The 21,353-nt window shown below is 66.5% G+C and overlaps 1 protein-coding gene across 2 annotated transcripts in view; it reads right to left on the reverse strand.

Moving 5' to 3' along the window:
- Gng7 (G protein subunit gamma 7) overlaps nt 1-21,353 on the reverse strand; it is an 88,450-nt gene that overhangs the window by 4,318 nt on the left and 62,779 nt on the right. For both annotated transcript variants that reach the window (XM_047531330.1, XM_047531331.1), the window contains one exon: nt 2,671-2,783. In XM_047531330.1, coding sequence (XP_047387286.1) covers nt 2,671-2,751 — 81 coding nt within the window. In that variant the 5' untranslated portion in view covers nt 2,752-2,783. The remainder of the gene's footprint in view (nt 1-2,670; nt 2,784-21,353) is intronic.

The raw sequence follows: 21,353 nt of genomic DNA on the forward strand, positions 1-21,353 counted from the left end.
TTCTACGGCGTCTGTCTTCCCCACATTAAAAGTCATAGGAGCTGAGTGTCCTCAGGCAGCACTGGACTCGGAACAGAAAGGACTGGGGAGATGGGCTCTGGATCCGCTGGCGCGACCTGCCCACAGCAGGGCCTCTGCTAGCAGAACAGCTGGTCCCGGCCTTTCTGAACTGCATCTTCCTGTTGCAGCCTGAGGCCACGGGGGGCGCGGTGACCCTGATGGGGGCCACCCTGCTGGTCCCTGAGGCCCCTTCCCCACGGCCACACTCCCCACTTCTCCTGGTCTGCCTCACGTGTCTCCCCAGCAGGCCTGGAGGGCCGGGCTGCAGGTGTCCACAGACCAGGCCCTGGGTCATGCCCAGTGTCCTGGATCTCGGCCAGGGCGCTGCATCTCCAGGGGACCCAGGCGCCTTCCTCAGCTTTTTCTTTCGTGTTTTTAACCAATTCCTTTCTTGTTGTTTTCCTGGCACCGGGGGTTGAACTCGGGGGTGCTCTGACTCTGAGCCCCCCGCCCTTTTTATTTTCTATTCTGAGACTGGGTCTGCCGAGATGCCGAGGCTGGCCTCGAACCTGCATCCTCCACAGGCACCAAGCCTCGTCCCGGAGCCTGCAGGCCCCGCCACGCTGGCCAGCCAGGGCCGCTCCTACCCACAGAGCGGCTGCTGGCTCGGAAGCTGGCCCATGCTCTCCACCTCTGGTCGGAAAGCCACCCTCACGCCCGAAACAGACCCCAGACCCTGGGAAGAGCTGGCGTGTGGCCCTGGCGAGAGTGCGTCCTGAGGCCCAGGGCCTCGTGGGGGTGGGCGGCTCGTGCACCAGGGGCATGGGCCAGGGGGCTCCGCGGTTCTGGGCCAGCTTTGGGGGGCGCAAGGCCTCAGGTGGGACTGCCGGCTTCCAGGGGTGCTGGGGCTCCCGCATCAGAGGGCAGGATGAGCCAGCAGCGGCCGGCTGGGGAAACACTTCAGCCAGGCTTCTCTTCTCAGCCCCAAGGACGCTCTGAGCTCAGGTCTGTCCACAGCTGGTCTGGAGCGTCCAGGCACCTTGGGGGAGGCACCCCTGCCCCGAGGGCTGCGGCGGCCCCTCCCCTCCTGGCCGGACCCGCGTGGCGCCCTGAGGTCTCTTTCGAACACCTTCCCGTCTGACCAGAGGTGCGTCCCTGTGTCTTGCAGGAGCTCGGGAGCTGGCCACCCTCCCGGTGAATTCCCAGTGCCTGAGATCAGAGGTCCGCGGGAGTCCATGGTGGTCAGTGTTAGCTGTCCATGTGGTCAGCCATGGGCACATTGTTTGGTCAAACATTTTAGATGTTGCTGGGAAGACAACTTTAGAAGTGAACATTGTGTGTGCGCACATGTATGTGTGTGTGTGTGTGTGCATGCGTGTGCGTGCGTGCATGCGTGTGCGTGCTGGGGATGGGACCCGTGGCCTCATGCAGCCAGAGCAGTACTAACCTCTGAGCTGCATCCCCGCCCTTTTTATTTTATTTTGACACAGGGTTTTCTAAGTCACCCAGGCTGGCCTGGACCTTGTGATTCTCTTGCCTTAGCCTCCCAAGTGGCTGGGATGACAGGCGTGGACCTGTGCCTGCTCTAGTGATCATTTCAGCAGTTTGATGCTGAATGATGCAAGGGACCCTCCGCAGTGTGGACGGGCCTCGTCTAATCAGTTGAAGGCTGGAAGAGGCTGGCCCGGCCCAGGAGGGGAGCTCTGCCTCCTGGCGCAGAGCATCGCTCTTCCCTGGAACCCCAGCGGCTCCTGCCGTGAGCGTCAGACTTGCCCGGCTGTGCAGCCTGGGTGCGCGTGCACAGGTGGCTGGGCATTGCTGACCGGCAGGACGCCGTCTGGATGTGTGTCCTTGCGGTGGGTCACTGTGCCATCCTGGTCCTCATGTGGCCCCAATCACCTCCCGGGTGCAGCCTGGCTGCTGGACCTGCTCTGGTCAGTGCGGTGGGCGGCTGTGGCCTGGCCTGGACGCTCCCGGGGCCTCGCTGGCCACAGGCAGGCAGTGCCCCGTCGGGAAGCAGCCTCTGTGAGGTGCCTTGGGGGACGGGGGTTGGGGGCAGGCACTGGTCGCCTGGCAGGCCAGCGCGGCCATGGGCAGCACACTGGGAAAGGGACTCACGGGCCTCCTGTCACCCGAGGCCCCGGGGCTTGAGATTCCTCTGCAGAAACACGTGCTCCGCCCACACCCAGAGCATCCTCGCCAGGGCGGGAGCCAGACACACAGGGCACAGGTGTGGCCAGGCACGGGGACATCCAGGACAGGAGTGGGCACGGGCTGGAGGGACAGGTTCAGACGTCCTGGAGCAGGACGGGGCGACAGTGCTCCGGTGGAGGCACAGGGCCTGTGGACGGTGTTCTGGAGCAGTGTCCACCTCTCGGGCAGCCCTGAGGGCGGCCGGCCAACGGCGCTCTGCCTTGGGCCCCGGGCTGAGCGCCTGGGGTGGCCGCGAGGTCCTGTCCTCCTACAGAAAAGCCCGCGGCCCCAACGCTCCGCTTCCTCCCGTTACAGGCGGAGTGCGGTGAGGCCCGGGGCAGGCTCCCGCCTGCGGCTGGGGCAGCGTCCGCCCCACGGCCTCCACACAGCGGGCCACACGTCGCCACGGTCACATGCTCTGCGTGTGGCCCAGGCCACGCAGCCTGAGAGACCTCCCTCCCGTGGGCCCTGGCTCACCTTGATGCGCTCGATCCCGGCTTCTATGCGGAGCTGCTCCACCAGCTTGCGGGCCTGCGCTGTGTTGTTGGTGGCTGACATCGTCTGCCATCAGCCTGCGCCACGTCCAGGAGCTGTGGGAGCAGGGGACGTGAGCCAGCTGGCCATGCCCAGGACTGTGCCCGGGGAGGACAGTCAGGTGTCTCCTCCCAGAATCCTCCCCGCCGCCCGCCGCCTTGCAACCCTTTGGGGACCGGCCAGGTCGGGTCCCCAGGGGCCACGGCCCAGGGGTGGGGCTGGGCTGGGCAGAGCAGCTCCACGGCCCTTCGCGTGGGGTCAGGGTTGGCGCTCTCTGGTTGTGACCCTAAGGGTTCCCAGGAGAGCTGTCCTGGAAGGAGGGACACCGTGGGGCAGGGGCACGTTCCAGGGGCCCCCGGGGACTGTGGACACGGGCAGGTCCTCTGGGGAGCATCCTGGGCCCTGCAGGGTGCCGAGCAGCCTCCCTGGCCCCACCGTCCAGGCCAGGACACCACAAGGCCCTGGGGAGCCACGGCGCCTGGGCCTGCTCTGTCCCTCCTCCTCCTCCCGGCAGGCCTCACAGGACGCTGACCCTCTCCAGGCCGAGGCACTGACCGCCTGTGTCCTGGAGCCCCGGCCTGGGCAAGGAGGAGCCTGGCTCTTCCCGGAGGCGGCAGCAGCCCTGGGTTCCACCGGCCACTCCAGGACACCAGGCCCGAAGTCCCCAGGCCGCGGGGTCCCACTGGCTCTGCAGGGACCGCGGGGCTTACAAAGGGCCTGTGCAGGTGTCCCGTCGGTGTCCTGGGGCTGCCGCACCAAGTGCCACGGGAATCTGCCCTGGCTGGTCCCGGGCAGAGGCGGGTGTGCAGGGCGAGCCGAGGCTCTGGCCCTGCCTGCGGCGGCCCCGCTCTTCCACCCGTGCTCCCGTGCCCAGCGACCTCTTCTAAGACCACCTGTCCCACCACCGGCACGAAGCCAGCTCCCCTCTGGTGACACGGGCCAACGCCTGATTCCAAATACGGTCCCACTGAGGGGCATGTTGGGGGGACACTGGTCGCCCCAGAGTGGCCCCCTCGATGAGGATGGTGTGTTGTGGGTGGGCTTTGCCGGCCGGAAGGCCCAGCGAGACCATTTCAGCCTCCCCAGGTGAACTCGGCCAACCAGTGCAGGCAGGGACACCGGGCTGTGCCCACCGCACGGAACCACACCTGACCCGGCTACCTGCACTGCTACCCCCAGGAATGACAGGAGGTAAAATAGAACTAGGAGGGGAGGGGGAGGGGAGAGGGAGGGGAAGGGAGGGGCCTGGGGGAGGGGGAGGGGAGGGGCCTGGGGGAGGGGCCTGCGAGGGAGGGGAAGGGAGGGGGAGGGGCCTGAGGGGGAGGGGCCTGAGAGGGAGGGGAAGGGAGGGGGAGGGGCCTGAGAGAGGGGAGGGGAGGGGAGGGGCCTGAGGGAGGGGGAGGGGGGAGGCTGGCCCTGGGCCAGGCGCTCCTGCCCTCAGGTCAGAGGTCAGGCACTGGCTCTCTTCCGAGAGCTCCCTGTTCCTTCTCTGCTCCTCCTTGTTTGGAGGCACTGGGAGGGAGCCCCGCCGGGTGGGCAGGGGCGAGCCCCCTTCTTTCTGAGAGCCTGGCTGGGAGGCCCAGGCTGCCCTGGATGAGTGAGTGAGTGCTTTGGTGCCGGGATGGAGCCGGGTGCTTACCCATGAGCTGCATCCCAGCCCTTTTCCCTTCCCGTCTTGTGACAGGGCCATCATGCTAAGCACTGGTGCTGGCCCTGAACTTGCCGTCCTCCCGCCTCAGCCTCCCCTGCTGCTGGGTTTCCGGCGTGGCCTCTGAGTCCAGCTACTTATTTCTTCGCTTTACCTCTGATCTGGTGCCGCTGTGGTTTTGCGTGCGTTTTTAGTGATGCCAGAGTGGGTCTCCATCCCTTTACCGAGGCCAGGGCTCCCACCACGTTCTGGCTGGCTCTCCTGGCCAGCACACCCCAAGGCTGGCCTGGGCCTGACGAAGGTCCTCTGCCCTGCCAGGACCGTCCAGCATCTCGCGGGGCTGGCCCTCACCCTCCCAGCCCAGCTGTGTCCCCAGCTTCGGGAAAATGCTACGTTCTCTTTTTCCGAGCTTCTGCTATCTCAGGACACCGTAGAAGTGGAACCGTCTGGTGTGTGGCCTTCCAGGCCTGGCGCCCCAGCCCGCTCCTTTACACTGCTGACTAGTACTCCACCACATGTGGACAGCGTCCAGCACCACCTGTGCAGCACCTCCGTGCTGGGACGGAGCCAGGGATGAGGCCGCACGCCAGCCCGAGCTGCTTTCTCTCCATCCTGAGCAGAGCTGCCGTGACGTTTGTGTTGTGACACAGCATGTGTTTCCCTGGGACCAGTGCTGGGGAGCGTGAGGCTGGGTCACACCTGCCAGACCTCAGAGCGGAGGCCGCGCTGCGACGCGCTCCTGCCAGCCCCGCCTGCGGGTGGAGCCCACGTGTGTCCAGGCAGAGTCTGCTCTCCATCCCTTTCTGTCTGGGGAGCTCTACGCCCGGGGGTCTCGGCCGGGGCTGTCCTAGGACCACGGGGCCACATCTGGGGACGGCGCGCTGACACTACCGTGGTGCCCCGGCCTGGAACGGGTGGGGCGGGTGCTCCGCAGAGCCCGTCGGGGTCAGCACCACGGGGTCCGAGCAGGTTCTGGGGCAGCTGCCCAGCGGGCTGGTCCCGCAGAGCTCCTGTCGGGGCCGGGCTGTCCTCAAGCCAGGGGTCTCCAGACGCCCAGAAGCCCCGCTCGCCGCCGCTGGGCCCCGTCCAGGGCCGGGGGAAGCCGTGCAAGTGTGTGAGTGTGCACGCTGTGGCCACCTGAGTGTGCACACGCACGAGACGACTGTGCTCCTGCACCTCTGCAGGCGACCAGGGCCAGGGCACCGCCAGGCGTTGGTGTAGGAGGGAGAGGAAGGGCCTGGGGGAGCCTGGAAGGGGACACACGCCTGCACAGTGCCTAGGACAGACGTGCCACACACCACACACACACACACACACACCACACACACCACACAATCACACACAACCACACACACACAACCACACACACCACACAATCACAACCACACACACACACACACACACACCACACACACCACACAATCACACAACCACACACATACACACACCACACATCACACACACACACACCACACACACACACACAACCACACACCACACACACACACCACACAATCACACACAACCACACACACACACAACCACACACACACAACCACACACACACCACACATCACACACAACCACACACACACACAACCACACACACACACCACACACACACAACCACACACACACAACCACACACACACACACACACCACACAATCACACACAACCACACACACACAACCACACACACACACACACCACACACACACAACCACACACACACAACCACACACACACACACACCACACAATCACACACAACCACACACACACAACCACACACACACCACACAATCACACACAACCACACACACACAACCACACACACACACACACCACACACACACAACCACACACACACACACACCACACAATCAGACACAACCACACACACACACACAACCACACATCACACATCACAACCACACACACCACACACACCACACACCACACACACACACACCACACACACAACCACACACACACACCACACATCACACACAACCACACACACACACAACCACACATCACACACACCACATACACACCCCACATCACACACCACACAATCACACACAACCACACACACACACAATCACACACACACACCACACAATCACACACACCACACATCACACACACACCACACATCACACACACCACGTAACCACACACACACACATTACACACCACACACACACCACACACACACACCACACACGCACCACACACACACATCACACACACACACCACACCCACCCACCCACCCCCCACACACACACCACACACACACCACACACACACACACCACACACACACACACACCACACAATCACACACAACCACACACACACCACACACACACACACCACACATCACACACACACACACACCACATAACCACACACACAATTACACACCACACACACACCACACACGCACCACACACACACGCCACACATGCACCACACACACACACATCACACACACACACCACACACACACCACACACGCACCACACACACATGCCACACACGCACCACACACACACACACATCACACACACACACCACACACACACACCACACACACACACCACACACACACACCACACACACCACACACACACACACACCACACACACCACACATCACACACACACCACACATCACACACACACACCACATAACCACACACACACACATTACACACCACACACGCCACACATGCACCACACACACACACACCACACACACACACCACACACACACCACACACACACACACACCACACATCACACACACACCACACATCACACACACACACCACATAACCACACACACACACATTACACACCACACACGCCACACATGCACCACACACACACACCACACACACACACCACACACACACACCACACACACACACAACACACACACACACCACACACACACCACACAATCACACACACACCACACAATCACACACAACCACACACCACACACACACACACCACAGACACACCACACACATCACACACACACCACACAATCACACACAACCACACACACACACCACACACACACACCACACACACACATACACACACCACACACACACACACCACACACACACACCACACACCACACACACACACCACACACACCACACACACACCACACATCACCACACAATCACACACAACCACACACACACACACACCCACACACACACCACACATCACACACACAGCACACATCACACACACACACACATAACCACACACACACACACCCCCACACACACACCACACATCACACACACATCACACACACACACCACACACACACCACACACACACACACCACACACACACCACACACACACACCACACACACCACACACACACACACCACACACACACACACATCACACACACACACATAACCACACACACACACATTACACACCACACACACGCCACACATGCACCACACACACACACATCACACACACACACATCACACCACACACACCACACACACACCACACACACACACCACACACACACATACACACACCACACACACACACACCACACACACACACACACACCACACACACACCACACACACACCACACACACACACCACACACACACATACACACACCACACACACACACACCACACACACACACCACACACCACACACACACACCACACACACCACACACACACCACACATCACCACACAATCACACACAACCACACACCCACACACACCCCCACACACACCACACATCACACACACACCACACATCACACACACACACACAACCACACACACACACACCCCCCCACACACACCACACATCACACACACATCACACACACACACCACACACACACCACACACACACACACACCACACACACACCACACACACACACCACACACACCACACACACACACACCACACACACACACACATCACACACACACACATAACCACACACACACACATTACACACCACACACACGCCACACATGCACCACACACACACACATCACACACACACACATCACACACCACACACACACCACACACACACCACACACACACACCACACACACACATACACACACCACACACACACACCACACACACACACCACACACCACACACACACACCACACACACCACTCACACACCACACATCACCACACAATCACACACAACCACACACACACACACCCCCACACACACACCACACATCACACACACACCACACATCACACACACACACACATAACCACACACACACACCCCCCCACACACACCACACATCACACACACACACCACACACACACCACACACACACACACCACACACACACACACCACACACACACACCACACACACACACATCACACACCACACACACACCACACACACACACCACACACACACCACACATCACCACACAATCACACACAACCACACACACACACACCCCCACACACACACCACACATCACACACACACCACAGATCACACACACACACACATAACCACACACACACACACCCCCACACACACACCACACATCACACACACATCACACACACACACCACACACACACCACACACACACACACCACACACACACACACCACACACACACACACATGCACACACACAACCACACTCCCAGGAGGCAGGCTGCACCACCTGGCTGTGCTGGGTGCCCCTAGCATGGGCCCAGGCTCCCTCCGCGCCCCTGGCCAGCCTGCAGGCCCGCGGCTCCCGTGCTTGGTGTCCACCTGGGGCTGGTCCACCGCCGCCGGCTGCATCCTGTGCGCGTGGGGTGCGTGCCCACGCATGTTCCCAGGCCTCTGTGCACACCCGTGCTCGTGTGAGCGCACACGCATGTGCGTGGCGCGGCCGTGGCGTGGGCGCGAGTCTGCACGTCTACACGGTCTGCTGTGAGCCCTCGGCGTGCGCGTGGGTGCCCCGCGCACCGTGGCACACGTATGGATGCCCTGCCGGGCACCCGCCACCCGCGGCGCGCTGACGCCTGCGTCTCTGCCATCCACACTGCCCTCCTGTGCCCCAGGGCGGGTGTCAGGGACCAGCCGGGTCAGCTGGCACCATCTCCACTGCCCAGCTGCCCCGGCCTGGTGGACCTCTGGAGGGGAGGGTGGAGCTGGGCTGGAGGGCTGGCGAGGCTCCACGGGCCCCGGGCGGGCACAGGGCGAGGCTGGGGCCACCCAGGGTCCCCCACCAGCAGGAGGGCCCAGCTGGACTTGAGGGGGGTGGACGGGGCGGATGGACAGGGCCTGCACCGTGGCCCGTCGTGGGGTTGGGCACTGGGGGCTGAGAGCGTCCCCGGCCTCCACCGCACAGCTGGGCCCCACCCCTGCGCCGGGAGACCCACGTGCAGAGCCGCAGAAAGAAACGCGCAGGCCAGCCGGGCACAGCCAGCCGGGCACAGCCGGCCAGGCACAGCCAGCCGGGCACAAGCTCACAGAGCCTCGCGGCCCGGCCCAGCCCGCGGCCCCCAGAGCCGTCCAGCCCCTGCGGAACGAGCGCCAACAAGGCGGAACCCCAAGGCACGGCCCAGGACACTGGCCAGCACGCCTCAGGCACCCTGCATGTGCTGACCAGCAGCTGAGGAAGATGGCAGCCTGCGGCCAGCGGGGCAGGCCAGGGGCCCGTCCCTGCCCGTCCCCCCTCGCCCAGCTGGCCCACACTGGCCGAGCCTCCCATCCCGTTTCCATTCTGGCCCGCACTGCCCTGCCTGGTCTGCATAGTGACCTCAGCCCGTCTCTGGGTGGCAGAGGGCCAGCCGGGGCTCTGCTGCCCTGCTGGTCATGGACCCCAAGGGAGCCAGATGGAAACAGGAGGCTCTGCGGCCAGCGGGCAGCTCGCACGGTCTCCTGGGCACCCTGGGTGGAGGACAGTGGAGGAGCCAGTGGCCCTCCTGGTCCATGCTTTTCGATTCCGAGTCTCAGCTGCCCACGGTCATCGGTGACCAAGCCACTCAAGGAAAACCCAGAAGCGAGCCGTCCACGGCTCAGCGTCCCCGCGCCCAGGGCCTCTGTCCTCTGGACGGCCTGCGCGCGTCCCCTTGCCTAGCGGGGACCAGGCCACGTTGGGTCGGCACTGCGGGGGGGGGGGCGGAGGGGGAGGGGCCGAGCTCTGGCGGGTGTCACGCCTTCGGGCAGCGGGGTCTCCGAGGGCCACTTGCAGGGCAGCACTCACCCCTGCAGCCCCTGTGGCCGCGACCAGCACCCGACAGACCACCCCCCTGGGGCCTCTGTGCAGGCGGCTGGCCACCCGCCTGTCCTCTGGTCAGACGCGAGGCTCCGCAGGAAGTCCGCACGTGGATGGCGCTGCGCGCTCTGGCCGCTCTGCTTGGGGTCGGCGTGGAGCCCGTGCCCGCCTCACGGCCGTGTGGCTCCGTTCACCCCGGGGCAGGTGGCCTCCAGCCTTGGTGGCCGAGCCGGGCAGGATGGGGCCTGGTGGCACGTGGGTCCGCCCCTCGGCTGGACGCAGGTGTGGCCCCAGCCCGACTCCAGGACCGCAGGGCCCTGGATCCACCGCAGGGCACGGAGGCGGCGTGGGTCCCGCTACGCGCTCGCCCAGCAGCTCACGGTGCTCAGGCCACCCTGCGCTGACCACGCTCTGTGTCCCTCACGCTCCTGCGGCTGGTGCTGGTGCAGCGTCGGCGACCCTGGTGGGTAGTGGACGTCCAGGCCGGGCTGGTCCTGGGCCTTGACGTTCCTCCCGAGCGTGACGGCGCCTCGCGGTGGCTGTGCTCTCCCTGGGCGTCTGTGACGAGCCGCTGACCCAGGCCAGCGGGGTCTGGGCGGCCTGGAGGCCCGGAGGCCGGCAGGGTTCCCTTCCCTGGGCAGCGACCGGATGTGGGCTGCAGCCCGGGAGCAGTGGCCACTCCAGGGTGGCCAGGGGCTCCTGCTCTCATCTCAGGCTGGGTCAGACACAGCCTGCGGCCCTCGCCCGGCGGTGCCCTAGCCTCCCTGCCTCCGCCCGGCGGTGCCCTAGCCTCCCTGCCTCCGCCGGGCCTTCAGGACAGAACGCCGTGCGGGGAAAGCCCTGCAGCGCAGGGGTCTCCTGGGAGGTCGAGGTGGCACCCGCTGCCCCTGCCCCATGAACACGGGAACGGCGGAAGCCGGGACGGAACAGGCTCTGCGCGCGGCTGGGCGGAACCCAGGGCCCCACCCGAGCAGGGCAGCCCCCTTAGAGAGCTGCTTTGAGACGGGGTCTCACAAAGTCGCGGCCTGGCCTTGAACTTGAGACCCTCCTGCCTCAGCTCCAAAGCCTCTGGGGTGACAGGGTGTATCCGACCGCCCGGGAGCCAGAAGCCGCAGCCTGGAGGCGGGAACCGGCCGTGGGGGCAGCGTGGGCCTGAGCTCTGCCCCGCCTCCACCAAGCTGTGTGGCCTTGGGAAAGTCGCCTCCCTTCTCTGAACCCCAGTGAACAGTCTTGGGACGCTCAGAGGGTCACTCTCTCTGCACAGGTCTTGGCAGACCTCCTGGCCCCCAGTCCCTGTGCCAGGGAATGGGCCCCAGAGGCCAGCGGCATGAGGACGGCCCCTGCCTCCTTGAGACACCCGTGACAACCGCCAAGGGTAAACACCGCTGCTGCAGAGGCGGAACGAGCCCAGGCGACGGGACGTGTGCCCAGCGAACGCGGACGGGCAGGCTTGCTGGAGCTGTGAGGGGACCTTGCTGGCTGGCACCCAGGGCCACTCCCCCGAGCTGCCCGGCGGCCAGGGCGGGCGGGAACGCCACAGACCAACGCCCTGAGCCGGGGCGGGTGGATCAGGGCATCGCCCTGGAAACCAGCGAGCAAGAAGCCGCCAGGCCGGAGACGCTGGAGCCCACGCATCCTGGGCTGCCGGGAGGGTCCCTCCTGAGCACCCTCGGCTCTGTGGTCATCCTGAGGACTGCGAGGAGGCTGCTGGCCCTGTGGACAGGGGAGGAGCAGCAGGAATCTGGCCACCCGGCTCATGTGAGCCTCGTGCAGGTGTCCAGAGCGCTCAGCTCCAGAGGGACCAGGGTCAGCCCCGGCGTCCTCCCCTGGGGCTGAGGACAGCCACTGCTTCCTGACCGTAGGGACGTGGGCTGGGCCAGATCTGGGGCCTCTTCCATGAGAACACAAGAGGACGCGAGGGCCGGTCTGTGTCCGCATCGCCCTCTGAGGTCAGGAGACTGCACCACCGACGCTTCCAGGCCACGTGGACCTGCCCCGGGTGTCCTGCACGTTGCCGGCATGGAACCCGCCTGTCCCCGGCTGAGGGCTCCAGAGGAGCCGGATGGCGTGGAGGCTCCTGTGTGGAGGTCGGAGGGCCAGGGAGGCCGACGCCTGGAGCCGGGTCTGGTGTGGGGCTGCCTTTCCCAGAGGCCAGGTGGCCCTCCCCCTCCCACAGGCCGAGCCCAGGGGCGGCCTGCCCAGCTGGAGCCGGCGAACGGCCAGCTGTTCCCGGGGGGCTGGCGGGGGCCCCTGAGGCTGGGTCTTGGTCACCTCGACCCCCACGCCTGACCGAGGGCATCCTGGAGGCGAGCGGCTGGAGGCCTGGCCGGAAACCCAGGGCCAGGGCCCCAGGCCTCTGTGAACCTGCAAGTCCAGCATCCGGCCCTCGGGGACGTCCAGGCTGCAGCAGGACCGCAGGACGGCCAGAAGCACCCGCACTGCCCAGACCCAGGCCCACGCTGGACCAGGCCTCCCGAGGGGACAGAGGACAGCGGACCTCGACCTGCAAATAGACAGCAGACCCTCCCACCTGAGGGGGAGCGGGCGCGGCCGGAAGGGGGCGGAGGCGGCCGGCGAGGCAGGGGTGCCCGGGGACCTCGGGCAGCTTACGGACGGGAACAGAGATGCCACGCGCTCCGCGGTGCGTCACCAGGGAGACGGGTAAAGCCTCAGAACTCTCAGGGAGCGGCCTCAGAACCACCAGAGGTGCCCACGGGAAAGACAGGGGGCACTGGGCGCCAGACAGAGATCCGGGAGACCATCCTGCAGCCCTGAGGACCGAACGCTGGTCTGCCCTGGGGCCAGGTCTCCCTTTGGAGAGACCAACCCTGGATGAGCAAGAACTCAGCCCCAGGAACGGCCACGCACAGGTGGGAAGTCTGGTGCACGACAGCAAATCCCAGGCACAAGCCAAGCGTCTGTGACAGGGCAATGCACAGACAGGGGGCCTGCGTGATGGAATACTACTACCCGAAGAAAAAGGACACACTGGGGAGATGAAACCACACGGGAGAGACCCAAACAGTGTGTTGAGCCAGAGGGTCAGACATCAGAGCTGCCCATATGCAGCTGCATTTATCTGAAGTTCAAGAACAGGGAAAACAAATTGCAGTGGCCACCTCTGGGCAGGGCAAGACGGAACTATCTAGGGTGTTGGGATGTTCTGTTTCCTCCCTGCCTGGCTCAGCAGTCCTCCCGCCTCAGCCAGCTTCGCCTGAGTATTTTTAGGAAAAGGAAAACATAACCAAGAACCCCGGCCTCCGTCTGCTGCAGCTGGACCAGAGCCTCCCCCCGACCGGCACCAAGAACCCCGGCCTCCGTCTGCTGCGGCTGGACCAGAGCCTCCCCCCGACCGGCACCAAGAACCCCGGCCTCCGTCTGCTGCGGCTGGACCAGAGCCTCCCCCCGACCGGCACCAAGAACCCCGGCCTCCGTCTGCTGCGGCTGGACCAGAGCCTCCCCCCGACCGGCAGCCAGCCGGCTCGTCTGGAGCAGGGCTACTGGACTCTTGCTTTCGGCCTGCGGGTGGAGCGCGGAGCTGGCAGGCCCGTGCCTCACGTGTGGACCAGGAGCTGCCACAGTGGTGGCCCAGCTGTGCCCCGGGACGCAGGCCTCAGGCCTGGATGGCGGCCCCGCGCCCACAGCTTCAGGGGCTCCTGAGGACTCGGCAGTGGCGGGAGAGCCCTGCTCTCAAGGGGCCGCTTCCTGGCCTGGGCCTGGCCTGCCCTGCTCTGGGCACCTCTCATGGGCCGGGCCCCGGGGTCCCAGCAGAACCAAGTCTCGGTGCTCAGTCCCTCGTGTGGACGGCGCCTGCACCCCCGTGGACTTGGGGCCTCCAAGGACCTGGACACCTGGGGAACGCAGGGGCACCCTGGGCGGCATGGGGAAGAGACCAGGAGCCCCAGCTGCGCAGCCCCGACCACTGGCTGCCCCGCGGCTGGGAACCCTGTTCCCTCAGAGCCGAGTCGGGGGCGCCTGCGCAGCAGGGCCAGTGGACAGGGGCCGGGAACCAGCCCCGCGGGAGGCGAGCCTAGTGCTGCCCGGCTTGCCACGCCTTTAGGGGCGCCGGGGCGGGACCGGGCGGGTGCCCGCAGGCTCCACTGAGAAGCAGCTCCAGCGGCGGTCTGGAGAGCCGGCCTGGCGGATGCGGCTCTGCCACCGCGTGGGAGCGGACGAGGGGTCAGTGGGGATTCACTCAAGGTCACCTGCCTGTGGCAGAGTTGCAGAAATGGACGTAGGAGCGGGAGCCGCGGTCAGTGTGGCTGGTGAGGCTGCAGAGCCAGGCCGGGGCCACAGCGGCACTGGGTGCAGGCTCCAGGGCAGGCCAGCCTGGGGAGGGGCAGGGGACAGACCGAGGGGCCTGTGCTGTCCTGCGTCCCGGGCCTCCTCCGGAAGGGCTGTCACAGCAGTCCACACAGGGCGTCTGGAGACCAGGACCAGGTGCTGGGCCCGGGGCCACGGGCCAAGGCCGCGGGCACCCCGGGAGGCCTCGGCGCACCCTGGCCCCTGCCCCCTGGCTGCGCGGCCTGGGCTCTTTGAGACCTGGGACCTCTCCAACACCTGGTGGTCTGCGGCCTCCGACAGGGCCGCCCACCAGAGCAGACAGGGCACGGGCGGCAGGTCACCTCTGCCCCAGGGAAAGTGCTCCTGCTTCTGTCCTGGCAAACGGGACGAGAGACAATCACCCTAAGGGCCAGTGTGACGCGGGGTCTCGTCAGTGCAGGGGACAGACCCAGGGCCCTTACCGCCGAGCCACACCGGGTCCTTGCCAAGACTCGGCCCACTGGGTGCCCACATAGCCCAGAGGGTGGGCATCTGGTGGCCCAGTGCCAGGACCTGCTGGGGGTGGGCTGTCCCGGCATCCTGGGGACGAAGCCAGGAAGCGGGCGGCAGGCTGGCCGGTTCTGGCTCGGCAGAGACCTGGGGGCTCCGTGCCGCGGCCTGGGCTGGGTGGCTGGCCCCGCGTGGTCCAGGGCTCTGGTGGACAGGCCAGCACCGCCCGTCTTCTTGGCCTGGGTGCTTTCCAGCTGCGCGGGAAGCAACGCGGCAGGCGCAGAAACGCTGGCCGTGGAGGCCCAGGCACAGCTCGCCCCGCCCGCTGGCAGGGCACTGGGGAGGGACGTGAGCCAGGGCTGGCAGGCCGCAGCAACAGGAACGTGAAGAATGTCCTGCGGGCCAGCGGCAGCCCGGGCTGGCGCGCAGGGTCCCAGCTGGCTGGGGACCCGCCAGGTGGGGCCCTCGGGCAGCTTCCTGAGGGAGCCGGCCCTGGGGCGGGCAGGTCGTCAGCTGCGGGCTCCAGTGTCCTCTGGGCCCAGCACGGAGCAGAGGCCGCGGGCCCTGGGAGCCGACTCACTGGCCAGTCTGCAGAGCGGGCCTCCCCTGACCCCAGGCTCTGAGGGTGGGCTGCCTGCTCCTGGGGGGAGCCCCCGTTGCTACAGGGTCCTGGGTGGATGTTGGCAGGGGTGCTCCTGGGCACTGGGCACTGGAACCAGGCCACTCTCTGGGCGGGTCCTGGGCCCCAGAGGTGCTGGGCAGTGTCCTTGGCCAGCACCCGGTCGGGACCCCCAGCCGTGACTCCACCAGTCCTGGCACCGCCCAGGGTCCGCGGGCCGCGGGCCTGGCCTGATCACCTCTGCAGCAGGGACGTGCCCCTCAGTGCACCTTCCTGCTAAGAAAGTGGGGGCCCAGGGAGACGCGGGGCCTCTGTGGTGGCCGCTCTTCCGCCGAGTCCGCGGCGCGGGCCCTCCCTGCGCCGGCGCTGCAGGGCCAGCCGCCTCCCACAGCGTCACAGACCTTCAGCAGACGCCCCCCTGCAGAGGAGGCAGGAGGGACTCCTCCCGAGACTCCCTGCTGCCCCTGAGGGCGCGGACCCCGTCCTCGAATGGAGGCCTCCAGACACTGGGCCTAAACAAGGAAGCACGTTCTAGAAGGGTCTGAATGGACTTGGAGGATGACCTCACGTGCCTGGTGAGCGGGCAGCACCAACCTCATGTCCATGCTGGACTGCAGAGGCCCTGGGCGGAGGGCCCGGCCTCACGTCTGGTGCCAGGCCTCCAGGATGGAGGGCTACCTGGCTCCGGTGGTGGAGCCTGCAGTTGGCGCGGCTGGGAGGCTGGGGATGGGGTCGCGGGGTGTCCCCACTGCGGCGCTGACCTCAGCACGGAGGGCGGAGCCCGGGGCCCGCGCCTGCTGGGACGCCCTCGCCACGAGCTGCACCCCGGCCCCTTCCCTGTGTCTGGAGGCAGGGCCTCGCGGTCTCCAGGCTGGTCTGGGACTTGTGACCCCTGCCTCGGGCTCCCGAGCTGCTGGGCCGACAGGCGCGGCCGCGGCGCCTGAAGAGCCCACGTTCTTGCTGGTGCCTCCACCAGGCGGGGCAGCCCCAGTGGTCTCCCCGTCCCCGCTGGGCGCTGGACGCTGGGCTGAGCCACGTGGGCTCTACTGCCTCCCTCCTGGCGGGCGGGTGCAGCCCCGGTGACGTCCGCTGGTGGCCGCGCCCCGTGCCTCCTGTGCGGGGCTCCCAGCCACGCTGCCTCCCTCGGCCACACAGGAAGTCACGTGGCTCACTCCAGCTCCCAGGCTGGGGCTTCCTGCAGCTGCCATGAGCCGCCTCGCCACCTCCCAGGGCAGCAGGGAGCCCGACTGGCCGTGGGTGGGTCAGAGAAGGCGGCCTGGGGGGGGGGAACGGCCTGGCGGGGGGACCACAGCCCTGGCTCCTGGGCCTCAGCTGGACGCCTGCCTGGGAGACTCCAGGAGGGTCGGCCGCCCCGCAGGCTCCCCCAGGCCCTGCGACCCACCCCGTGTCATCAGAAAGTTAAGCAAAGCCTCAGCCAGGGCTGCAGGGGACAGACGCAGGGGACAGGGGACACGGAGCTCCCGAGCACACGGTGCTCAGAGACAAGAGCCAGCAAGTGTCTGTCCAGGACGGGCTCCAAACCCAGACGAGCCCGCGGCTGGGAGAGGAGAAGGCTCCAGGGGTGCTGGGCGCCAGCCGCCCTGGGTCAGCCACCCCGCTGCCCGGGTCCTCCAGAGCGGCGTCTGCGTCACGCGCACCTTCCGGCTGTTTCTTTAGGCAGCAAAGATGCCCCTCTTCCCATCCGACGTCCACGTGGTGAACCCCAGGGCAGGGATCTCGACCCGGGGCTGGCCGTGTGTGGTGTCACGACCGGGCGGCCCAGGCTGCAGTGCTGGTGGCCGGGGACGCTGCCCGGCACCTGCACGCCCGGGACCCACCTGGGAGTGGCCCAGCGCCCCCGTCCACGGCGTCGGGGAGAGCGCGTGGCCTAGAATCCGCTGAGAGCGTCCCGGGAGCAGCGCAGCCCCAGCACCTGCCCTGGTGTCCCCTGGCGGCTGGCCTGGGTTACCAGCAGGAGGTCCAGGAGGGGCACCAGGTCAGCATCTGAGGCGGACCCGCCCGCAGAACCTTCCAGCCCCGCTGGCGGCACCCAGGCACCCCCTGCCTCTGCCACCCACACCCGGAGCCCGGGGCGCCCGTGCGGGCAGCGTCCCAGGGTGAGTCACAGGGCAGGGTGTGGGGACGGCGGCCGCGGGGGCCTGGAGAGCCCTGACCTCGGGGCAGGCCGGTGGTCAGGGTTGCTTCGGAGGCCTCGTGACTCCCCGTCAGCGAGGTCCCTTTGTCTGCAGGCTCCATCTGTCCCTGTGCAGCTATATTTAGAAGGCTAGAGAAAGGGGTGGACGCGGAGCCCACCAGTGGGGAGACGCAGCCCTGGGCAGCACCCGCCCACTGCGGCCCAGGAGCGGGTGGTTGACCGACGGTGTGGCCTGCAGTGACCGGGTGACGCGCTGCGAACAGGCTGCTCTCTGTCCACCACCGCGGGCCAGCCGGGCGGCTCTGCACCCCCGTGGCTCGGTGGGGCTGGAGTGGCCACGGTCATGTGAGGGTTCGTCAGCTCAAGGACGGGCTGGGCAGGACACGGAGCCGCGGCTCACCCACTCCGGTGCTGCTTCCCGGCACTGGGGACACGCTGTCACCAGGCCCCCTGCCAGGGCGCGGGGCAGCGTGGACCTCGTGAGGATGCGGTCAGGAGCTGCAGGGCAGGAGGGCCCGAGAGAGGGCCAGGCTGCCCCTGGGCTGGCGGGCTTCGTCCACCGGGGCTGGACAAACTCCTACACGTCCTCAGCCCCTCAAGCGTCTGCCCTCGGAGAAGCTCCAGGTCGCAAGCGGCCACAGGAAGAGGGGCCGTTGAGACCCCGGCCCGCTTCACACAGGACAAGTGCAGGTGCTGTGGCCCCACCTGAGTGGGCGACGGGGACCGCGTCCCACACCGTGCACGGCTCTGAGGCCGGGGCGGGCCCAGGCGCAGCAGGCGGCCCCCGAGGCCCCGGGGAGTCCCGTCCCCTCCGCCAGCTCCAGAGCCAGCAGCGCAGTCTCTTCCAGGCCCTCTGCCCTGGGCCTCCTGCCTTCCTGTGAGGACCTGTGGTGGCCTGGGTGTCCCTCCTCAGAGCCCTTCTGCCCTGGGAGGTGCTGTGGCCAAGGCTGGAGGGACGAGGGTGTGATGCCTTTGCAGCTGTTATTCTGCTGACTCAAGAACATTCTAGAAACTGGGCGCCAAAGGGGCCACTGGATGGAAGGGACTGGGGGCCATGGTGCAGGGACTTGCCCAGGATGCTGCTTCCAGGAGCTGCTGTCCCAGGACCAATCTCCCCTCAGGACGCGACTCCCTGAATCCAGGGGCACGGGCCACCTGAAGTCACCGTCGAAGTCCCTCAGGGCCACCTGAAGTCACCGTCGAAGTCCCTCAGGGCCACCTGAAGTCACCCTCGAAGTCCCTCAGGGCCACCTGAAGTCACCCTCGAAGTCCCTCAGGGCACTGACCTGGTGCGTCCGCTCCCAGCTCCGCAGGAGGGACGGCCTGTGCCGGGCACACACCTTGCGGAGGGCTGGCCTCCGACCCGTCCTGTGCGCTGTGGCCCCGGGCTCTGGCTGCCGAGCGTCCCCACCCAGGGACAAGCGCTCTTGTGAAACGTGATGGTTGCTTTGGTCCAGTGGAGTCAACCGAGCAGCCGGGCAGGCTGAGGCCACCTGCTCGCAGGCCTGTGCTCTTCGCCGTCAGGCCAAGACCCAGGGACGCCAGGCACCCAACGGGGTGTCAGGACAGACCCAGCCTTGCTGGCCGGAAGCTGGACCCGTGAACACAGGGAAGGCCGGGGAAGCAGGGCCCCACCCAGGGCGTGACTGCTGGCATGGCCTCCCCGAGGAGGCTGGGGCGCCGCCCGAGGTTGTGGCCTCACCTGTGGGTCCTTCCTGAGAAGCCCCGGCCACTGCACCCCCACCAGTGGACTGGCGTGGGGGGACCTCAAGGCCACTGGGCCCAGGGTGAGCCAGCTGGCCAGGGCAGGGACACGAGGGGCCAGCGTTGGATGTGCGCAGACCCGGGGGCCTGCGGGTTTGATGACAGTGGAATTTCTGAGTGACATCAGGGCACAGTCCGTGCGCACATCCTCCTCGCCGTCTGCCCGTGACGCCTCTTCTCCCGAATGCAGAAATGGAACCCAGGGCGGAAGTGCAGAGGCCCGCGGGGCGGGAAGCGTGGCTGCCCACAGGGCTGGGCCAGCTGGGGCAGGACCCTGACTCGCGGGCTCTGCGGGTGGAGTCCTCCCAGGGCTTCTGCGGGAGGCCAGCGTCCCGAGGCTGGAGGGCGGGCAAGGTGCTGCTGCCGGGTCCTCTGCCCCACGCTGTGTCCCCCGGCCGCTCGCTGCAGGGGCAGCTGGCGGGGAGGCACGGTGCCAGGACTGCGGCCCCATCCTCCCGGGACCTGCGGGTGGCTTTCGCACACGGAGCTCCCGCTCACAGCCCTGGAGGCTGCAAGTCCAGGTGGAGGCTGCAAGTCCAGGTGGAGGCTGCAAGTCCAGGTGGAGGCTGCAAGTCCAGGTGAGGCCCACGTGGCGTCTGCTGCCCGCGGCTCCTCACAGATGGAGGCAGGCGCCTCTTGTAAGGCCACGCTGATCCCAGCCTGGGGTCCTCCTTCCTGACCCAGGAGGGCCGGGGGCTGCTGTCCAGGCACCCGCCAGCCCGGCCAGCACACCCTTTGGCTTGTCCTGCCCTCCAGGTCCTCACAGGAGCCCGTGGGGTCCTTCGTCCGAGGCTGCGTGACAGCCCACTGCGCGGATGTGCCGCCTTGTGTATCTGTCCACTGGGGATGGACACCAGGCTGCTCCAGTCTCTCTCTCTCTTTGGTGGGGAATGTCCACCGAGCCCCTGCCCCCACCCCAGCCCTGGTTTCCATTTTGAACGGTCTCACTCCGTGGCCGAGGCTGGCCTCGACCTGGGAGCCCACCGCCTCCGTCTCCCGGCAGCTGGGGAAGCAGGCGTGGGGCAGGGCGTGGCCTGCAGCCAGCTCTCCACTTGCAGGCCACGCCCTCGGGCCCCGCAGGGAAAGTGGTCCTGGGCTCTCAGGGCCCTGCCCCCGCGGGGACGCCGGAAGCTCAGCGGCAGGAGGCAGGCGCTCCATCCCTGTCCTCTCCTACTGACCCTGTTTCCCTGGCCGTAAGACAGGGCCTGGGGAACCCGCTCCTGGGCTCCCCGAGAACTGGACTCCCCAGGGGACGAGGGGGTGTGGGGGCTGGCCCGGGGACTTCGCCCTGCCCCGCGGGACCTGCCCGATGTCCCTGCTAGGGACGTCAGTCTCGCCCTGCTGGCACGTGCTGTGAGGCAGGGGCCTAATCCCCGA

This window comes from Sciurus carolinensis, chromosome 17 (genome assembly GCF_902686445.1).
Source record: "Sciurus carolinensis chromosome 17, mSciCar1.2, whole genome shotgun sequence".
NCBI lineage: Eukaryota > Metazoa > Chordata > Mammalia > Rodentia > Sciuridae > Sciurus > Sciurus carolinensis.